The 23,406-nt window shown below is 39.8% G+C and overlaps 1 protein-coding gene across 3 annotated transcripts in view; it reads left to right on the forward strand.

Annotated features, from left to right (window-relative positions):
- The window catches only part of abca4b (ATP-binding cassette, sub-family A (ABC1), member 4b), a 147,573-nt gene that overhangs the window by 30,225 nt on the left and 93,942 nt on the right, over positions 1-23,406 (forward strand). For all 3 annotated transcript variants that reach the window (XM_072574615.1, XM_072574616.1, XM_072574617.1), the window contains exons 7-13: positions 11,269-11,466; positions 13,326-13,415; positions 15,232-15,472; positions 16,166-16,305; positions 17,193-17,309; positions 19,369-19,566; positions 21,659-21,864. In XM_072574615.1, coding sequence (XP_072430716.1) covers positions 11,269-11,466; positions 13,326-13,415; positions 15,232-15,472; positions 16,166-16,305; positions 17,193-17,309; positions 19,369-19,566; positions 21,659-21,864 — 1,190 coding nt within the window. The remainder of the gene's footprint in view (positions 1-11,268; positions 11,467-13,325; positions 13,416-15,231; positions 15,473-16,165; positions 16,306-17,192; positions 17,310-19,368; positions 19,567-21,658; positions 21,865-23,406) is intronic.

A 23,406-nucleotide genomic window follows, 5' to 3' on the forward strand; every position in this document is an offset into this window, starting at 1 on the left:
AATGTCACTGTTCTATTCTGGTTCATAGCATCATCCAGTGTCCCAGCTCCAGAACATTTAGGGATGTTGGTTATTTAAATAGAAATTTATTTGTGAGGTAGAAAGTTTATTGCCACGGAGATTCATCAGTCAGGCCATGCTCCAAGAACTCTCTCATTCAACTGGACTGAGTTGGTACAATCTACTCCTGGTACAGAGGAATCAGCATAACCACCCTTAGGTCAGATGCCACCAGAAACCTGGCACAGAGAGAACATAGGAATGACCTGCTATCAAAGTCACCGAGCTTTACTTGCAAATGCTATATGCACCTGGAGGAGTGAAAACTGAAGACAAGGGACTTAGGCAACAACAGTGTCCCATTAACCTCTGTCCACTAAAAGGACGAGGGAAACAGACACATGGGAACACCATCATCTGCAGGTCTCCTGCCAAACACACCACCATCCTGACTTGGAACTACATCTCTGTTCTTTCTTTGTTGCCTAGTCAAAATTCTGGAGTTCCCTCCATAACAGTACTGTGGACACCCCAGCACCATGCAGACAGCAGCAGTTCAGTGTTCACCACCACCTTCGCAAGGTCAACTGGGGATAGATTTTGGCCTCACCAGGGATGCCCACATCTCATAAACAAATTGAAAGAAAGAACTTGTATTGAGATAAAAGCAAAATACTGTGTATGCTGGAAATCTGAAATAAAAACAAAGTACTGGAGAAACTCAGCAGGTCTTGCAGTATCTTGGAAGACAGAAACAGAGTTAATGCTACCAATATGATTATGACAGAATTCTGAAGAGGACATTAACTCTGTTGCTGTCTCCACAGTTGCTGCCGGACATAACATGTTTCTTCAGCATCATTTGTTTTTACTTAGCTTTATATGATGTATTTTATATAACAAATTGTTCGGAGGTGTGGCACAGGCACTTGATCAAACAAACCAACATTTCTGTGGCTGATATTGCTATTTCATCCCACTGTACAATTAAAAATCATAATCAAATATGTGCTAATTTTTAAAAGAGTGTTTAAAAAGAACAGATGAGAATCTGTTAGAAGGATTTATTCACAAGTCCAGTGCAGACCCTTAACCAGAAGTTTTAGACACAGTGCAGTCCTTCACTCACTGAATGTCTGAGTGTTGAAGTAATTACAATCTGCATCAGAATGTTCCCTTTGGTAATGGTGTGTGGCCTCAAATTCTTTACCGGATGGAATGCACCAGTGTGGGAAGCAGCACTGACTGACAGTGCCGGGATAATAACAAAATTGAAACACAACTCTAAAGAATCTTTTCATATGCAAATAATAAAATAATGAGAAAACATCCACGTATGCTGTGATTCAAAATTACCCAGACATCAACTACCTTAACCTTTTTTAAAAAGCTTTCAGCCGGAGAATTCCTAAGGAGCTGTCAACACTTTAGTGACAGAGTTCTTTGACCACAGTATATTTCTGGGTGTTTGTGGTTATGACACATGGATAAGTCTTGAATAGCAATCTAGCAAACAAACAGTATAATATCTTTGCAGCTCAAGCATAACTGCATGAATGTCAAATGATTTACAGAGGCTCACAAAGATTTGACTTGTGGTTTTACTGTTGGACACCACTTTTAGATTTGTGTTAAGCATTATTTAGCAATTGATTAAATTAAAAGGTGCGTATCAAAAATTGAAGTTACCTAGAAGAATCTCTATTCAATTTAGCACTTTCAAATAGACTGGGACATTCGTGTGTTCTGTGCAACTGAAGCCAAAGGTCACAATGCATCTATATCTTGTTCTGCGGTTGAAACAATCTTGTTGCCTTCATAGTAGGCCCATAGTTGCAATTCCTAAAGAACAAACACTGTTCTGAGCTGTTATTAGTACAAGTGAGATAAGCTGCAACTAGAGATCTCACTTCGCTGCAAGATCAGTACATTAAGCAAGCAAATCTTTAACCTGCTGTTGAAGAGTGTAAGCACTTTACTTCAACCTGTTGAGGAGTTTTGACGCCTTCATGCACCCTCTCTGGATGCCCTTCTTATGAACGAGGCATTTTCACATTGTCAGTCACGTTACTGGAGAATTACTGCTGACTTGGCATTATCTTTGTCCCTGAAATTGATTATTCTTCTTTGGAAGACAATAGGTTGAAATGTTGCTCATGTCATCTCATCATCTGCACCAAAGTCAAATCTACAGTTTGAAACAAAAACAGAAATTGCTGGAAAAACTCAGCAGGTCTGGCAGCATTTGTGGAGAGATAGTAGAGCTAACGTTTTGGGTCCAGTGACCTTTCTTCAGAACTGGCATCCACAGTTGTCTGTTGTTTTTGCAGTACCAATTCATTCATCATTCTAGTTTGCTGTCTGAGCAACTTCAGTTTAGATTTATCAATGACTTCTAGTGGGTTGTACTGCACATTCCTTTTCTCCTGATCTACATCTTCTCACAAACTTTCATTTCTTCAATGATGATAAGGCTGTTTTGTAGTTTCCAATACTGTGCAGTCACAGATTTAACAATAAGTTAAATTTCCATTGAGCTCTCTGACCATCACATTATTGACTGAGCCTCGTGTGTGACTAAGTGGCACCTGTGTATTCTTTTTAAGACATCTTCCCAAATAGAAACTAGAATAATAATCTTCAGCCATGTACTCTTAAGGTTTCCAAGTTTGTGAAATTCTGTTGGTCCTCAAAGTATGTGATCATGGCCAACTCACTGGACTCCTGGTTTGGCCATTAGTCACCAAATTTACAGTGAATGATAACACATTCTTGGTCCATCATCTTGTGGTCTCAGCCAATTTATTTAGCACCTGCCATTTTTCTGTGCATTTCACCAGTCTAGGCTGACCTTAAGATCAGCCTTGTTCTCCTTATTATTTGCAACACTTCTACATTAACTTGCTACATTTCCTACCTTCTTCAAATTAATTAATATTCCCAGAATCAGGGTCTGATGTGCTACTATTTATTACTTCCCCCTACACCACTAATTGAAATCAATTGTGGATGTTGAGATCTTGCTATATGGTTTAGATTAGATTAGATTAGATTAGATTACCTACAGTGTTTCAGCCTGGCCTTTCAGCCCCTCTTTGCCAGGAACAGTAGCAGGTTCCCAGATCATTCAAAATGCATTAAACAGAGTCAGCTATTAATATTTCTGATTCTCCTAAATCATCAAATATAAGACCAGCTTTGATGGTAAGTATATAATTGTGCAAAATTGTGCTGGTCAGAAGATTGGGCAGAATATAAAAAACAGCAAAGAATAATAAATTGGGGGTGGCATGATGGCTCAGTGGTTAGCACTGCTGCCTCACAGTCCCAGGTTTGTTTCCACCCTTGGGTGACTGTGTAGAGTTTGCACATTGTCCCGTGTCTGCGTGGGTTTCTCTCGGGTGCTCCAGTTTCCTCCCACAGTCAGGTGAATTGGCCATGCTAGATTATTCATAGTGTTAGGTGCATTAGTCAGAGGGAAATGGGTGTGGGTGGGTTACTCTTCAGAGGGTCAGAGTGGACTTGTTGGGCCAAAGGGCCTGTTTCCACACTGTAGGGAATCTAATCTAATAACTAAAAGATTATTAAAAGTATAAGAACTGGAATAAAAGAGACAGCTAGCTTAAAAACATAAAAACAGGTAGTTAGATGTTCTACATTTGAGAAAAGGGTCAACAAAACGTGTGTTGGTCCTCCAGAAAATGATTGGCGAATGTATAATGGAAAATGAGAAAATCGCAGATGAATTGAACAAGTATTAACGTTATTAATTCAGAAACTCAACCGATGTTATCAGGACCCGGGTTCAAATCCCACCATGGCAGATGGTAGAATTCAAATTCAATTTATAAAAACTTGAAATTTCACATCTACTGATGACCATGAAATTATTGTTCATTGTCGGAAAAACCCGTCGGATTCACTAATGTCCATTAGGGAAGGAAACCTCTATCCTCATCTGGTTTGGCCTACATGTGATTCTGGACCCATAAAAATGTGGTTGACTCTCAACTCACCTCTGAAATTGCCAAGCAAAACATTCAGTTGTACTAATCGCTCCAAAGTCTCAAAGAAATGAAACTGGCTGGATCACCTGTAACTGACCTAGGCACTGGAAAAAACAACGGCAGAAAAAGCCATGCCAACCTGGCAAAGCCCTCCTTACTAACATCAGGCAGGAGACCTATCTCACAGATTAGTCAAGCAACAGTCTGACATACTCATGGAGTCATACCTTATAGACAATGTATTAGACACCACCATTACCATCAGTCCTATCTCAACGGCAGGACAGACCCAGCAAAAGTAGCAGCACAGTGGTAAACAGTTGGGAGGGAGTTGCTCTGGAAGCCCTCAGCATTGACTCTGGACCCCGTGAAGTCTGATAGCTTAAACATAGGCAAGGAAACCAATAAGACACCATCTAATTATTGCCCCTTGACATTTAATGGTGTTACAATCACTGAATCAACCATTCTATACGTCCTGAGTGACCAGAAACTCAGCTGGATTCACCACATAAATGCAGTGGCTACAAGATCAAGTTAGAAGCTAGGAATACTGCAGTGAGTAACTCACCTCCAACTCTCCAAAGATTGCCCATCATCTATAAGGCTCAAGTCAGTGGTGTGATGGAATACTCCCCATTTGCCTGGATGGGTGCAGCTCCAACAATACTCAAGAAGCTTGACACCATCCAGGACAAAGCAATATATTTGATTGGCTCTACATCCACAAGCATCCACTCCCTCCATCACTGACGCTCAGTAGCAGCAGTGTGTACTACCCACAAGATGCACCAAAGGTATTCCCCCAAGATCCTCAGATAGCACCTTCCAAACTCACAACCACTGCCATCTAGAAGGACAAGGGCAGCAGATAGATGGGAAGAACACAATCTTCAAGTTCCCCTCCAAGCAACTTACCATCCTGACTTGAAATATATCACCATTCCTTTACTGTCACTGGATCAAAATCCCAGAATTCCTTCCCTATTGGCATTAGACCATAAGACAGAGGAGGAGAAATGAGGCCATTCAGTCCATCAAACCTGCTCCACTATTCAATCATGGTGATAAGTTTCTCATCCCCATTCTCCCACCTCCTCCCTGTAACCCTTGATCCCTTTTACAATCAAGAGCCTATCTATCTCAGTCTTAATCACACTCAATGACCCAGCCTCCACAGCCCTCTGTGGCATTGAATTCCATAGATTCGCCACTCTCTGGCTAAAGAAGTTTCTCCTTATGTCCATTCTAAAAGGTCTTCCCTTTACTCTAAGGCTATGCCTATGGATCCGGGTCACTCTGCCAATGGAAATATCTTCTCAACAACCACTCTGTCCAAGCCATTATAATACTGTGTAAGTTTCAATGAGATTCTCCCCTCCCCATTCTTCTAAACTCCATCAAGTATGGACCCAGAGTCCTCAAATGTTCTTCATATGTTAAGCTTTTTATTCCTGGGACCATCCTTGTTAACCTCCTCTCCAGAGCCAGTATATCCTTCCTGAGATATGGCACCCAAAGCTGCATACAAAACTCAAAGTGTGGCCTGACCAGAGCCCTATAGAGCCTCAGAAGTACATCCCTGTTTTCATATTCAAGTCCTCTCAAAATAAATGCCATCTTTGCATTTACCTTCCGAACTACGACTCAACCTGCAAGTTTACCTTGAGAGAATCCTGGACGAGAACTCTGAAGCCACTTTGTACTTCAGTCTCCTGAATTACTTCCCATTTATAAAATGATCCATGCCTCTATTCTTCCTACCAAAGTGCATGACCTCTCACTTTCCCACATTGTTCTCCATCTGCCTCTTCTTTGCCCACTCTCCTAACCTGTCCAAATCCTTCTGCAGCCTCCCTACCTCCTCAATACTACCTGTCCCTCTACCTTTCTTTATATTGTCTACAAACTTAGCCAGAATGTTCTTAGTTCCTTCATCTAGATCATTAATGTGTAAAGTGAAAATTTGTTGTTCCAACACTGAGCCTTGTGGAACATCACTTGTCACCGGCTGCCATCCTGAGAAGGACCCTTTTATCCCCACTCTCTGCTTTCTGCCAGTCAGCCAAGCTTCTATCCATGCTAGCACCTTGCCTCTGACACCATGGGTCCTTATCTTACTCAGTAGCTTCCTGTGTGGCACCTTGTCAAAGGCCTTCTCGAAGTCTAAATTGATAACATCCATTGACTCTCCTTGGTCTAACCTGCTTGTTACCTCCTCAAACAATTCTAGCAGATTTGTCAGGCATGACATCCCCTTGATGAAACCATGCTGACTCTGCCCTATTTTACCAGACACTTGCAAGTATTCAGAAATCTCATCCTTCACAATGGATTCCAAGATCTTACCCAGGATGGAGGTTAAGCTAAATTTTCTGTCTTTTGCCTTACTCCCTTTTTAAACAGGGGTGTCATGTTCGCGATCTTCCAGCCCTCTGGGACCTTTCCTGTTTCTCGTGACTCCTGAAAGATCACCACTAATGCCTTCACTATCTCATCAGCTATCTCCCTTAGAACACTGGGGTGTAGTCCATCTGGTCCAGATGACTTATCCACCTTCAGGCCATTCAGTTTGTCTAGCAACTCGTCCTTGATGATGGCCACCGTACTTAGTTTGGCCCCTTCACTCTTTTGATTTTTTTGGGGTCAACCCACAGCAGGTGGACTGCAATGGTTCAAGATGGCATCTCATTACCACCTTTTTAAGGGCACATGATTTTGTAAAAAATAAATCACTTCTAACCAATTTATTGGAGTTTTTTGAAAAGTGGATGCAACATAGACTTTTAGAAACCATTTGATAAGGCGCCACACCGATGGTCACTGCAGAAAATAAAGGTGCAAGGGGTAACATATTGGTATTGAATATGAGGAAGCAGAGTCATTTTCTGGTTGGCAGGTCCTCAACGCTTTACAATTTAATTAAATGATTCAGATGGAGGAACCTGAAGTAATGGTTGATAAATTTGCTCACATCAGAAAAGTAGTAAGGAAAGTAAGTGATGAAGAGGATACAAAGAGACTACAAAATGATATAGGTAAGCTAGATGAGTGGGCGTAGATCTGGCAAATGGAGTACAATGTAGGAAAATATGAAATTGTTAATTTTGGCAGGAAGGATAAAAAATCCAAATGGTGAGAGAATGCAAAAGGGACTGGGTATACAAGTGCATGAATCACAACAGGTTAGTTTGCAGGTACAGCAAATAATTAAGAAAGCAAATAGAATACCATTTTTGTGAGGGGAATTGAACACAAAAGTAGGATGATTATGCATCACTTATACAGGGCATTAGTGAGACACCACTTGGTGTACTGTATTGGTCTCCAAGTTTAAGGAAAGATGTAAAAATGTTGGAGGCAGTTCAAAGAAGGTTTATTGGATGAATACTTGGGGGTCTTAGTTCAGAATTCTCTTAAGGTTAACATGAAGGCTCAGTTGGCAATTAGGAAGGCAAATGCAATATCAAACATTCATTTTGAGAGGGCTAGAATACAAGAGGATGGTGTACTGCTGAGTCTGTACAAGGCTCTGATCAGACCACATTTGCAATATTGCGAGCAGTTTTTGGCCCTATCCCTTAGGAGACATGTGCTGACCTTGGAAAGGGACCAGGGAAGGTTCACAAGAACGATCCTAGGAATGAAGGGCATGTCGTATGAAGACTCTGGGCCTGTACCCGATGGAGTTTGAAAGGATATGGGGGGATGTCATTGAAATTTACAGAACATGGAGAGGCCTGAGTAGAATGGATGTGGAGAAGATGCTTCCACTATAAAAGAGACTGGTATTCCAAGGCACAGCCTCAGAGCGAAGGATGAGGAGAAATGTCTTCAGTCCGAGGGTGGTGAATCTGTGGAACTCACTGCTGCAGAATGCTGTGGAGGCCAAGTCATTCAGTGTGTTTGACTTACATACCTATCAGAAATAGGTTCTTGACTGGTGAGGAAATTGAAAGTTACAGAGAGAAGGCAGAAGCATGATCGATAAGTGGAGCAAACGCAAGGGGCAGAATAGTCTAATTCTAGCCATTTATCTTATGGTCCAAAAGGTAGTGGAGATAAAGCCTCTGAGTATTTTTAAGGCAGAGATAGAAAGATTCTTGACAAGCAATGGGGTGAAAGGTTACAGAGGCAGGCAGAAATGCTGCATGATGGCTCAGTGGTTAGCACCAGGGACCCGGGTTCGATTCCAGCCTCTGTGTGGAGTTTGCACATTCTCCCTGTATCTGCGTGGGTTTTCTCTGGGTGCTCTGGTTTCCTCCCGCAGGCCAGATGCCCATAGTGTTAGGTACATTAGTCAGGTAAATATAGGGTAGGGGAATGGATGTGGGTGGGTTACTCTTCAGCGGGTCGGAGTGGGCTTGTTGGGCTGAAGGGCCTGTTTCCATTCAGTAGGGGATCTAATCTAAAATCAGATCACCCCATTATCTTAATGAATGGCAGGGCAGGCTCAAAGAGCCAAACTGCCTACACCTGCTCCTAGTTTGTATATGTGTTCAGATTTTTTGCCAATCTCTAAGTTTATTTGAACCGCGGCACCTGAGAGCAGTTTAGTGAATCAAGAAATCTAATGCTTGGCATCATTGATATAAAACAATAATTGGTCATATTGCAGTGTTTGGGAAGCCAATATTGAAATGAGCCTGGGGAGTTTAGTATAATATTACAGTGCTGTTGGCTGGGTACCTAGGAAAAACAGGGTGGTAACCACATAACCCACATCTCCCTTTAGGTGGGTGTATGCTCCATAGCAGCTGTTAAACTGATGAAAACCCTCCCACAGGAGCTGTGGTTCTGATCATCTGCTTTCAGCTGGAAGGGAGGGGTAAAGGAGGGAATGCTTTCCAATAAAGCCAAGAAGGATTCAAAACAAAATAAGTTGGCTCAATTTCAATACCTAAATCATAGCTCCTAACATCTTGTCCTTTAAACATCTTGAAATATTTGACCAGTCTGTTAAAGACATGCGCGTAATTAATCTTTTGACACATCAGCAATCCAATGACCCAGACAATGAACTATAATCAGGCTGAAAATATTTGTTGAGGTTAAATGCACAGTGGGATGATTATACTTCACTAAATTAATAAGATCACCACATTCTGTGCCTTCAGAGAGGTTGAAGCATGATATATTGATAATTTGCAAAGTTAACCTTGATTCTCTGACGAATCCAACTGCATCAACAAGCTTCTGATGTCAGTTGCTTGGTTACCAAGAATTTGTCAACTTCAGGAATTGTGAGCTTTCATGAGTTGCTTTTGTCCAACGCAAGCAATTCTGTGAGAGACATGCAATTTAATTGATGAAGATAGATGGAAAATGTTATAGATGAGATAGTGGCAAAGTGGCACCAGTTGAACATTTCGATTTGGCATTTGCAGTTTGACTTATCAATCTCAATTTGAATGTTCCCACAATGTTTTGACAGATGTATCCGAAGGGGAATTGATGAGCAATTTCTTTAGATGGATTAAAATAAAATTAATGGAATTTTGTAATGAGTTCTTTTTCATCTTTTGATACTTTTTCTCTTCCCCACTCAACTCTGCCTGTGTCATGACAAATCTGCTGCACAGAATATCTTATCTGGGAGAATGTTGCATCCTTCCACAAGACTGGAATCATCACATCCCCATGCTGCTGATCAGACATTTTGGGCTCTCCTATTCAGAGACTTGTTTGAATTTGCTTAAATAAGATGGTTGCATCAAAGTAGGAGGCAACAATAGCTTGCATCGCTGCAACAATTAAACTAAAGTAGTGCAGAAACTTAATTCAAGGCATGACAGGAGCAATATTAGACAAAATTTGATACCAAGCCACAAAGTAAAATAGTAAGACAAGTCACCAAAAGCTTCGTCTAAGACAGCAACTTAAAAGAAGAAAGTTGAGAGATAAGGTCCAAGTGGAGAAAAATGGGATAGATTAGGTTAGGATATCTGGACGAGTTGGCAAAGAGTCTGCTTCTGTGCTGTGCATCTCTATAACTCTATCACTCTATTGAGAGGTTTAGAATGGAAATCACAAAGCACAGAATCCTCAGCTAGAAGACACAGCGATCAGTAATGAATCAGTAAAACAAATAAGGGTAGGGCTTATACAATTAATGGTAGCACTTGGGTAGTGTTGTAGGACAGAGAGACCTAAAGGTGCGAATACGTAATTCTTTGAAGTTTGTGTCACGTATAGGCAGGGTGATTAAAAAGGCATTTGGCACACTTGTCTTCATTGTTCAGTCCTTTGAGTATAGTTGTTGGGAAGTCATGTTGAGGTTGTACAGGACATTGGTGTGGTACCTTCTGGAATATTGTGTTCAGTTCTGGTTGTCCAGTTATAAGAATGATATTATCAAGCCGGACAGGGTTCAGAAGAGACTTACCAGAATGTTGTTGAATATGGAAGGTTTGAGTTGTAAAGAAATGCTGGATAGGCTGGAACTTTTCTCACTAGAGTGTAGGAGGTTGAAAGGTGACCTTATAGAAGTTTATAAAATAATGAGGCATATAGATAGAGTTAATGTTAGGTGTCTTTTCATTAGAATGGAGGATTTCAAGATTAGGGGGCACATTTTAAGGTTAGAGGAGAGAGATTTTAAAAAGAAATAAGGAGCTTTTTTTTACAAAGTGTGGTTCACAGCTGGAATGAACTTCCTGAGGAAATGGTGGATGTGGGTACAATTAAAATGTTTAAAAGACATTTGGATAAGTACTTGCTCAGGAAAGGTTTAGCGAGATATATGGACCAGAAGCAGGCAGGTCCATAGCTTAGTTTGGGATTATGGTTGACAAGGATTGGTTCAACTGAAGGGTCTGTTTCCATGCTATATGACTGTATGACTCTATGTACAAAATGCCAGAATTGCAATGCAAAGATGTTGAGGGGGGTGAATAGAGCAGACATGGTTACAGCAGGATACAAATTTTAAAATTAAGTTGTTGCCCGACCTATTTGGGTCAGCAGCACAGCTTAATGGGTTCACAGGTATTCAGTTACAAGCGGCAAAATTTGGATGAGCTCAAATTTACTTAAAGTAAAGAAGCCAGCCAAGTGATCATAGTTTCCATTTGTACACAAGAACGATTGAAACTAAAATAGTAAAACCTGAGCACATTATAAATTATTTGGACCTAAGAGAATATTACCATTTGTGTATGTAAAAATATGTGTTGTGGTTTGGTTTTGAAAATGAATCTTACAAGCCAATTGGGAATTGTCAGCTAGATGTAATGGTGCTTGCAAATGTTCTTACTTCCAGTTTGCTTATGGAGTTCCAGACATAGCCCTCAAAGACATAGCATGCAGCCAAGTTCTGCTGGATCGTTTCCTAATCTTCATGAATCACCGAGGACTGCGCACTGTCCTGAATGGAATTTGTGTGCTTTCCCACCAACGGCTCCAGAGAATGGAAGATGTACTTTATGCAAACGTGGACTTCTTCAAACTCTTCCAAATGGTAGGTTTATTATTTTGGCCTTCTACTATTGTGGAAAAGTATATAACCAGTTATGAGTTATCTTCATTACATATACTTTTGACCTGTATTAGATTAGATTAGATTAGATTACTTACAGTGTGGAAACAGGCCCTTTGGCCCAACAAGTCCACACCGCCCCGCTGAAGCGTAACCCACCCATACCCATACCCATACTGTATAAAGTATCTGTAGTGACATCCATAAGTAAGTCACATTGTGAAGAGTTGCCTGACTGACTATCTGCTTTCAAGGTGAAATTAGTCATTCATCTTCCACTGCTTAATATTTCCTTTTCTACATTTTCTAAGCACCCTATGGTGGATATAATCCAGTTATTAACAGGCAGAAAAATGCAGTATAACAGGGTCTAATAATATCCCTATGTGCAAAGGCTAAAGAGGTTGGGACTGTATTCACTGGAGTTTAGAAGAATGAGAGGTGATCTCATTGAAACATATGGGATTCTTAATGGGCTTGACTGGGCAAATGTTGAGAGGATGTTTCCGCTGATGGGAGAGTCTAGGACCAGAGGGCGTAGTCTCAGAATAAAGAGCCAATTTAAAGCTCAAATGAGGAGGAGTTTCTTTTCTCAGAGCGTTGTGATTCTCTGGAACTCCTTGGCACAGAGAGCTGTGTGGGAAACATTCTTGTGTATATTGTGTTGAGATAGATAGATTCTTGAGCTGTAGAGGAATCAAGAGTTATGGGAAAAGGGCAGGAAAGTGGACATGAGGAAAGTCAGATCGACCATGATCCTGTTGAATGTTGGAGCATGCTAGAGGGGTTGAATAGCCTATTCCTATTCTTATTTTTTAAGTTCAAAATCACACAACACCAGGTTATAGTCCAACAGGTTTATTTGGAAGCACTAGCTTTCAGAGTGCTGCTCCTTCATCAGGTAGCTGTGGAGAATAAGATTTTAAGACACAGAATTTCTTAAGGTTTTGTGGCCTCCTTCCCAATGTCCAGTGTAGTTTCAAAGCAGGATAAGTCAATAACATATTTCACATAATCAGACAAAAAAGGATATTAGGGAAGGTTGGTCTTAAAGGGGGAGAGGTAAGGGAGTTTAACACATTACACCCAGATTATGTAACCTAAATATTATTGGCCTGGCCCCTACAAAGCACATGTCAGGAGTGTGATGGAATACTCCCCATTTGCCTTATGGGTGCAACTCCAACAACACTCAAGATGCTTGACAAAGTGACCTACTTGATTGGCTAAACATTCACTTCCTCCATCACCAATGGTCAGTAGCAGCAATGTGCGCCATGTACCAGATATACTGCAGAATCTCACCCAGGCTCCTTAGACAGTACCTTCCAAATGCGTGTCCATTCCATCCAAAGGACAAAGGCAGCAGATATATGGAAACTCTATCACTTGCATTTTCCCTGGGAATCCAAGCAGCATCTAGGCTTGGAAACATATCGATTTTTCTTCAGTGGGTTAAAATCTGGCAACTCCTTCCTAAATCTGGGGGCTCCCTCATGAGTGAACCTACAGAAAATAGATTGCAGCAGTTCAAGAAGGCATTTCATCACCACCTACTCAAGAGCAACGAAGGGCAGGCAATAAATACAGTGTCCATGTCCCCCATGAGTGAATTTCTAAAACATCATTGAGTAAGGGGAGGGTAAAATGCACAAGAAGCCAGATTCTGAAGGATGGAAAGATGTAAGGGAAGGAAATTAGATGAGGATTAGTTATGGGACTGTATGAGTTTACAGAAGTCGGGTGAGACTGAACCAGGTTGCTGCAACTTCAGCATTCTACTTAATTTAGAACTCCTGAAACAAAGATAAAAGTGTATAAACATGCTGTCTTCTTTTCAGCTTCCAAGAGTACTGAACCACTACTCGGAAGGAATAGATCTGCATTTTTGGGTGCGAATTATGAATGATGCATCACCCATATTAGAGGAGGTAAGGAAATTGACATACATTCTGCACACATGTTTAAGGTTTTTCATGCATCCTAATACTGTCACTGAATTAGTACTAAAAACCTTAAATCACTCTCATCAATGACTTTTGAGTTAGGTTGTTCTGAATTATATGGGACAGGTTCACACCCACATGGAATTTAACTGAAAAAGATGTTAGTGCTCTGACTTTATATTACTCTAAAATTCTCACAGCAATGTGTTACGTGATGTGTCCCATGCAAGTAGCAATCACTCCAGCCCATTGTTTGTAAAACTGCTTTCGGCAATCAAAGCTAATCTAAGAGATTACATCAGGGTTGCCAATGCAGATTAGATGTGTTTGAGTTCCTTTTTTCATCTGCACCATCACCCTGCACACCACATTCCCATGTTGGCTCCTTAATCTGTTCACCCTGCTGAATCTTCCTACTCCAATTGGAAAACATCTAAACTCTTTATATGATGAACTGAATTTGAGCCTTCCCATTTCAAATTTTGTTTTAGAATCAGAGTGATAGAATCCCTACAGTGTGGAAGCAGGCTATTTGGCGCATCAAGTGCTCAGTGATTAGCACTGTTGCCTCACAGTGCCAGGAACCCGGGTTCGATTCCAGCCTCGGGCGACTGTCTGTGTGGAATTTGCACATTATCCCCTTGTCTGCTTGAGTTTCCTCCCGGTGCTCCAGTTTCCTCCCAAACGATGTGCCGGTCAGGTGAATTGGCCATGCTAAATTGCCCATAGTGTTAGGTGCATTAGTCAGAGGGAAATGGGTTTGGGTGGGTTACTCTTCAGAGGGTCGTTATGGACTTGTTGAACCAAAGGGCCTGTTTCCACACTGTCAGGAATTTAATCTAAAATTCCACACTGACCCTCTGAAGAGCATCTCATTCAGACCCACAATCCTGTACCCTACATTTCCCATGGCTAACCCACCTAGTTTGCACATCCCAGGACACTATGGACAATTTTGCACAGCCAATCCACCTACCCTGCACATCCTTGCACTGTGGGAGGAAACCAGAGCGCCTGGAGGAAACCCATGTAGGCACAGAGAGAACTCAACATAGACAGTCACCCAAAGGTGGAATTGAACCCTGGATCCCTGGTGCTCTGAGGCAGCAGTGTAAACCACACATGCCACCTTAATTCGTAATTGAATGTATTCGAAAAGGATGGGAAAAAAACCTTAACACCTATGATTTGTCTCTCAGCCTACACGGAATCATGTCCTGGAAATTTAATAATTTAATTATCGTATATTCCAGGATTATTTTTGTTCCAAAATTTCATCGTCAGACAAAATAATTTCCCTCTATCTGCTCCGTTGAATATTTTACTGAATGCAATGTCAGCATGATTTGGAGATGCCGTGTTGGACTGGGGTGGACAAAGTTAAAAAAAATCACACAACACCAGGTTATAGTTCAACAGGTTTATTTGGAAGCACTAGCTTATGGAGCGCTGTTCCTTCATCTGAAAGCTAGTGCTTCCAAATAAACCTGTTGGACTATAATCTGGTGTTGTGTGATTTTTAACAATGTCAGCATTGCATCATAAATGGTATGTTTGAACTCTATAGAAAGTTAACAACAGAAATGAAGAGCATTGTCATTCTATGCTATTCATCAAAGGTCTCCCTGAAATATTCTTTCTCTTTCTGACATTAACCAATCAGCTTCATGTTTTCTGGACTTTCCATTTTTATTTTTGTTTTCAGCATTCTTTTCATTGATGCATTTATATATTTATTCAAAGCAAGTGTGAAGGTGATCACCTCTCATGACTTTTTTTTGTTAAATTGTTCTCCACTCAGTTTATCACAAAGGACAGCTTTCAAGAATTGCTCCAAGTGATTTACCCATTCTTTACTGAAGATGGACCAGCCACATTCAGTCAGTTGATGGAACTGTTGTCAAATTTGATTTGCGGATATCCTGAAAATGGAGGCTCTCGTGTTTTCTCTTTCAACTGGTATGAAGATAACAATTACAAGGCTTTTCTTGGAATCAACAACACAAAGAAAGAGTCAAAATATGTTTATGATTACACAACCAGTAAGTATTAACTCATTAAACATGACATTTTCTCTAGTAATTATAGATAGCGATAAGAAGTTGAATGTTGGATTCTGAAGGACTAAAATGTGTACCCTTTCAATTTGAAGTTCATATTTTGTTGGGTTCGAGTATCCACTGTCAAGTTGGTTCAGGTGTTTGGACACATTGGACTGCCTTGGGTTTGAAGGCTGTGTTCAGGAATGGCAACTCACCTTTCTGCATCCCATCCAACTGACAGAACCAAATAAAATGGCTTCTGTGTGACCACCAATCTTCCGGAACTGAATGTAAAATCTTCAATCAAAAACTCCCATCCACAACACGATCTTGTGCTCTTCCTGGGCCAGAAATAAAGTCAAGTAAAAGTTTAAAAATAGCCCCACAGACTGATGTGCAGGTTCCCTGCCTCTAGCCAGGACCTATGCATAACTAAGATGGTTCATTAAGAACTTATTGAGGCCAGTTGAAGAGGTCTGTGTAGCCATTTTGTAGCCATGATTCCTAAGCCTGAGTGGCCTTTGCCTAACTTTTAACCTAATAGATGTCACCACCTGTGGAGGGAAGTGTTTTGCTAGTGAGAAGTGAAGGTCAAGCATGCATACATATCGAATTTAATGTAATTATGATCTGGTTTAATAGAATTTAACATCAGACTGTGATGATACGAACATTAATGTTTGCTCTTTATAGCTCCATTCTGTAATGCACTAAATCAAAACATGGAGTCCAACCCTGCAACCAAGATAGTGTGGAATGTGGTGAAACCATTACTGATGGGAAAGATTCTGTTTGCCCCAGATTCCCCTGCAACCCAACAGCTGATAAAAAATGTAAGAACAATTTTTCTCATAAAAATAATTTTTTACTTTTTTTGAATGGCTAATTTTGGTATTTTCAGTTTTTGCCACACTGTATCTAAATAATATTATATCTATGCATTTGTGAAATCCTTATCTCTTAATAGGAATGTTTATCAATACAGAATGTCAATTATGTTTAAAATTAATTATGAATTTTAATACCATGTAAAATTGAGGTCATCATAGCAAATTGTTTGTCATTGTCCTAATAATGTGGGATGCAAACTTTGGATAAATAAGCATGTAAGATGGTAACAATTTAAGTTGTGTACTATTCCACTTGATAAAAATAATAAAGTGCTACCGAAAGCAGAGATGCAGGTCATCTGCAACTACCATTGTTAGGCACTTGACCAGATATGAAAGTGTTAAAGTTGTATGCTTTTAAGAAATGGCTGAACTATATATCTAGATGTGCTGCTGACAAATGCTTGTTAGATTAATATTTTATTGTCTGTTTTCTATGCTCTATGTAAAAAGTCATTTTGTCTGTTGAATCGTGAAATATGTTCTTTGTGCCATTCTGTTTTGTTAGAATTTTGAAAAGGTGTCCTTGCTCAGATGAAGGGAAGCTGGCAAATAGTGAATGCACACTCCAGAATCTCTGATTTCCAACCTGGCATACAATAAACTTTACATCTGGTCTTTATTGTACATGCCAATTTATGTTACTGACTTAATTTTTCACAGAAGCGCATTGTTAAGTTTTAACATTGCTGACTCAAGGCAGTAGCAATTCAGATGAATGATCAGTCTGGGCTTTTGCAGTAGCAGAAGTTGTTCAGGCACATGTTACATACCTTTGACTATTAATTAGTTAAATACATTGATGAAAGTTGATGGAACTTTCTTCACAGGCTAATGTCACATTTGAAGAGCTACACAGACTTAAAAGGATTGGAAAGATTTGGGATGAGGTGAAGCCTCAGCTGTGGAATTTCTTCCAAAACAGTGTACAAATGAACATAATACGTGTAAGTATTGGTCACCAGGACAAAACGTGACCTTAGCTGCCAACCATCCACCTCTTAGTTCTTTAGCTTCTGTTCTCCTGTTTGTTTTTAATGATTAGTTGTCTGTGATAGAGATAACAGCAGATTAAAGATGTTTAACATTTTCCTACTTTCATTGTTTACTCTACCTGGTCTTATATGGCCTGTTTGTTCTCAGCCTGTACTTTGCATGTCCTTACCATGTCAAGCATGACCATTCATAGTGACAGGCGAGACTATCATAGATGGCTACTGTAAGGATAAATTGGTGATACTAAAAAATTCTACAATACCTAACTATTTATAAAAGATTAATATACCTTCTTCATGGAAATCCCACACAAATGTGAGTTTATGTTGAAGAGGTTTATTTAGATTGTTATTAGACTGTTACATGAACGGAGGCAGGGTAACCTTAATCCAGCTCCAAGAGAGAATGTGCCAACACCACCATGCTGCCCCTAACAAGGTATCAATTATTACTCTCAGTTTGAGGTGCCAACAATTCTGGGAGGTGAGAAATGTTGAACCATTGTTGTAAGGATGCTTTTCTAATGTTGCAGCTTTGGTGCATTGTTGGAATAGAAAAGATAAAGAGCTTTGCACACCATATAACCATTCTATACATAGCACAGGAATGTTTCAAGGTAATCTAAAATGGAGTATGTTCAATATGAGTTTTCATAGGCTCAACTTCTCCAACACATTCTTTTTAGGAATGACCTAACAACAGGAGACAGAGAGTGGTGGTGGAGGGTTGCTTTTTGGACTGGAGGCCAGTCATGTGCAGTGTTCCACAGGGATCAGTTCTGGATCCTGTTTTGTTTGTCATTTATATAAATGATTTGGATGAGAATATAGATAGTATGATTAGTAAATTTGCAGATGATACCAAAATTTGTGGCATAGTAGACAGTGAAGAAGGTTTTCTAAGGTTACTGAAGAATCTTGTTCATATGGGTCAATGAAATTTGGCAGATGGAGTTCAATCTGAATAATGCAAGGTGCTGCATTTTGGTACAACAAAAAGGGCAGGACTCTTACAATTAATAGTAGGGCCTCAGGTAGTGTTGTAGAACAGAGAGACCTAGTTGTTCAGGTACATAATTCTTTGACATTTGTATCACATATAGACAGAGTGGTTAAAAAGGTGTTAGTGCGTTTGCCTTTATTGCTCAATCCCTTGAGTACAGGAGTTGGGAAGTCATGTTGAGGTTGTACAGGACACTGGTGAGGCCTCTTCTGAAGTCCTGTGTCCAGTTCTGGTCACCCTATTAAAGGAAGAATATTATTAAGCTACAGAGGATTCAGAAAAGATTCACCGGGGGTTGTCAGGTATGGATAGTTTCAGTTATAACAAAAGGTTGGATAGGCTGGGACTTTTTTCACTGGGGCATAGGAGATTGAGAGGTGACCTTATAGAGGTTGATAAAATCGTGAGGTAGAACATAGAATACAGAACATAGAACAATACAGCGCAGAACAGGCCCTTCGGCCCTTGATGTTGCACTGACCTGTGAACTATTCTTAGCTCATCCCCCTCCACTATCCCATCATCATCCATGTGCTTATCCAAGCTTTGTTTAAATCTCCCTAATGTAGTTGAGTTAACTACATTGGCAGGTAGAGTATTCCACGCCCTTACCACTCTCTGAGTAAAGAACCTAAGTAGGGTTAACAATAGGTGTCTTTTCCCTTGGAAGGGGAATTTCAAGACTAGGAGACATATTTTTAAGATGAGAGGAGAAAGATTTAAAAAGGACACGAGGGGCAAACTTTTTACACAGATGGTGGTTCACGTGTGGAATGAACTTCCCGAAGAAATGATAGATGTGGGTACAATTACAATGTTTAAAAGACATATAATACATGAGCTGGAAAGGTTTAGAGGGATATAGACCAGGAACAAACAGGTGGAATTAGTTTAATTTGGAATTATGTTTGGCATGGACTGGTTGGACTGAAGGGTCTGTTTCCATGCTGTATGACTCTATGACTATGATCTAATTTTGATCCATTTACCACTCTTTATTTCCAACAGGACTCAATAAAAAACCCCACAGTATCATATTTCATAAACAGACAACTGGAAGACATAGACTTAACAGCTAAGGACATTCTAAACTTCCTATACGATAGACAATCTATTGAACATGCAGAAGAGATTCCAAACTTCAACTGGCAAAATATTTTTAATATAACAGATCAACTCTTAAGCATATTCAATAATTACATGGAGGTAAGAAAACAGTCAAATTTAATTGGAATGTGATTGTGTTGCAAAAATTAACTATTTTATGTTGTTTTTGCTGCATGTGTTAGCTAAGTATAAGCAAGAGAGCACTATATGTTGACAAACGAGTCATCTCAGCATAGGACAAGATGGACTTTATAAAAAATACTATTCATTGATTCAGACGTTGTAGGCAAAACTGGAAAGGCCAACATTTGTTGTCTGTAACAGCCCTTGAGAAAATGATTATGAATCACTGCAGTCCACATGAAGGATTCTCTCACAGGCTGATAAGGAGGGAGTTCCATGATTTTGACCAAAAGTCAATGAAGAAACAGCAATATCTTCTAAGTCAGGAAATAATGGTGTTCCCAGGTGGCAGCTGACCTTCTTTCCGTCATATCTTTGACCTCCATTAGCAAGTCCATCCAAAACTCAGCTGCCTATATCCTAACTGGCACCCAGTCCTATTTACTACATTAGCTGCAGATCCACCAATGCCTCCATTTTAAAATTCACATTCTCATGCTCACAATCCCCTCGGTCCATGTCTCTGTAACCTCCTCCAACCCTACCATCCTCTGAGAACTGTGTTTCTCAAATTCTGACCCCACTTCCACTATTGGCACCTGTGCTCTGCATCATGTTTTGAATTCTTGTGCCAAACCCTTTAGCCTCATGACTCGCTGCTTTAAGATATTGCTTTAAGCTCACCACTTTGACTAAAACTGCAGTTACATGTCAATGTCACCTATTTTTGACTCAATATCAATGTCTTATTGATTACATTATCATGAAGCATTTGGAATATCAAAGTTCCGATATAAATGCAAGTAATTGTTGTTGTGATGTCCATTTGTTTCATTCTCATTCAAGAGATCTTTGTCTCCTCATTTCACATGAGGATCAACATTCTTTGGTTGAGAAACTGGAGCTTCAGTGGAATGCTGTGTTTCTATTGCACTTCACTCCAAGATTACTGCAGTGCTGTCGGCTTCTTGTAGTCTTATCTTCAATGTTAATAAAACTAATCTATTTGTGCCAACAGATTTTACTGGTATCAGTTTGAAAATTGAGAATTACACTGGGTATTTAGACAATCTTAACTTCATTCCCTAGCAACTACATTTACTTCAGTGACCATCCAATTACTAGATAATGTGTCTTGACATTATGACAACAGTTTCGGATTAAAAGCCTTATCAAAACTTTAAGGTAAAGTAATTGAGGGTTAATGTCTTCTAATAGCACACTCAGAAAAAAAATCAAAGATGTTACCTAACTCCTAACTCTGTAACACATGACAATGAAATGAAATGTGCCCATTTAATCTGAATCATTCCCCCACTATCGGAATACACTATTCATCATCCCTCTATGGCTTTAACGTTTGAAAAAAAACAAGTACCTGGAGCAACTCCTATTCAATTGATCTTTTCAAAGATCACAAAGTAGATATTGGTGAGAAAAGCCATTCAGATCACGTTTGTTCATACACCTGAAACAAGTGCACTTGTTGCTATCATGGAATCTATTAGTTCCTTAAAAGATTCCAAGAGTAAAGCCTCCAGTTCTATGTTCAAAAGTGAACCTCTGTTTGTTGATCATTTTTTACAAGAGGAATTTTCTGATGCCAATCTTCTATTTGCCCTCCAGTTTGGAACCTGTGTCCCTTTGTCAGACAGTCAAAATTCAGGTTTAAGTAGTTTTCCAGATTTTTTTTATTCTATCAATGAAAGCTATATGGATGGGGAAGAGAATTGGTAGATGCAGAGTTTTGGAGGATCAAATGCTATTTACCTTTTGGCTTTCATGTCTTAATTTGCTCCTTAAAACCTTTTAAAGCAAGTATTTGGTTGCCAGGTGGGATACTACATATTAGAACAATCCTGTGAAATGTCTTTATTACATTAAAAGTACAAGATAAATGGAAAAGACAAAAAGTGTGACAATTTAAAGACATCGATGGGGTCAAGGCAGGTTAATTACTGGTTTGCGTTTTAAGCAAATAGTTAAAGGCACCATTAGTTGTTATCTTCTCACTCTGTTATTTGTTAGGCTGTGCATTTAAGGTCATAACCTCTTTTGTTATTTGCAGTGTTTAAACCTGGATAAATTCGAAGGCCTTTCTGACGAAGGGCAGCTCACCCACCGGGCACTTTACTTGTTGGAGGAAAACAAGTTTTGGGCTGGGATTGTGTTTGTGGACTTACACCCCTGGTCGAACAAGCTTCCAACTCACGTGAAATATAAAATCCGAATGGACATTGATGCAGTGGAACGAACAAACAAAATAAAAGACAGGTTCGTTTCATTGGTGTGTGTGAACAGAATTCCTGTCAGCGAAATGCACTAACAACTGCAAATTCTCAGCAAGTTCATAAAACGCCATAGGGAAAATCTCATTCCACAGAGAGAGAAATATCCAAACGATAACCTGCAGGCACTGCACCACCTGCAAGCCCTGTCTATCTGACCGGCTGACTACAGTAATTTGCTTTTTCCAGTCTACCCTGGATTTGGACAACATATTACTTTTGAATGTGACCAATGATTGAGGAAGAGGCAAAGTATGAGTGTTATTTCCAATGTCATAGGGTCAATTTAATTTTAGTGCCTCCTGTAAATTTACTGCAGAGGTGTAGGGTATAGGCAGGGCCCATTGTGTGATTTGCATCACCTCCCTTCCCACCTCCGTCTGTACATTACATAACTGCAAAGTGTTGTAGATGTTGGCAATCTAAAATACAGAGAATATTGACAGTACTTAGCAAGCCTTGCAGCCTCTGAAGACAGAGAATGTTTCGCGTCAGTTACCTTTTATCAGAAATCAGGAGTCAGGAACAGGGAACAGGGAATGTGTGTTGGAAATGACTAGAGACAGAAGGGCTATGAGTGAGTGATGGGATATAAGGTCTAATAGAAGATTGCAAAGATTGGTTGGAGCTAATCCATAGATTTGAAAAGACTTGGAATGTTTTGCCCATAACAATGTTGGGTTCTGTTTAACAGAAAACATTGAGAGTAACAGAACCGCACCTTAAACTAAAGGCGAGAACCAAAAATACATTTAAAGGTTCTCTGGTTCTGCCTCACTGATCCTATCCTGTGCAATGTTTTTAAGTACCTAACTCTTTTAGAAGAAATCATAGCCTTTGCTGTGCTGGTATTTTGTGATGGGCCGAACAATACAATAAATATCATGTCCATTGGCAGAGCCAAGAAATGCTATTGTTAGAATTCGAGGCATTGAACCAAAATTCCTGAAGCAGACGTATTCTCTCCTTGAATTGTAACTCTTATACAATGGATGACTGTTTCATACAATGAATCAAAGTACAATCATTTGAATGATCCCCATGGATGCTGAGTCCATTGAGGTTTGGTGCAGCTCTTTCTTTATCATTCCTCTTTGTTTCATGATGTTTTGTTATTTCTTCCCCCCCAACCCTATTTCAGTGTTAAACACAAAATATTTTTATCTCTATGAACTGGGTAGTAATCAGGTAGAGTGGAATACCCACTGTTTTAAAGAACTAATGTTATTTTCATTGCCCACAACATTCCATTTTCTCTTGTAATGAAACATACCACTTGCTCACACCTCACTCCCCAGTATAATCTCCACTCCAGGAGCATCCAGCCCTAGTCACATTGCTGACTGTATGGAGAACAGTGTACAGGATGCCTTGCTCACTCAAATAAACAGTAACATGAAAACAAAGTTAGACTGCATAATCTGATCTTTTCATTAGCATGAGAATGCATTAGTGCCAAAAGTATGATTTATGCTATTATTATAGGGTCACTGTGTTTAAATCAAAACAGCAACTTGGACAAAGAGAC

This window comes from Chiloscyllium punctatum, chromosome 7 (assembly GCF_047496795.1).
Source record: "Chiloscyllium punctatum isolate Juve2018m chromosome 7, sChiPun1.3, whole genome shotgun sequence".
NCBI classification, from domain to species: domain Eukaryota; kingdom Metazoa; phylum Chordata; class Chondrichthyes; order Orectolobiformes; family Hemiscylliidae; genus Chiloscyllium; species Chiloscyllium punctatum.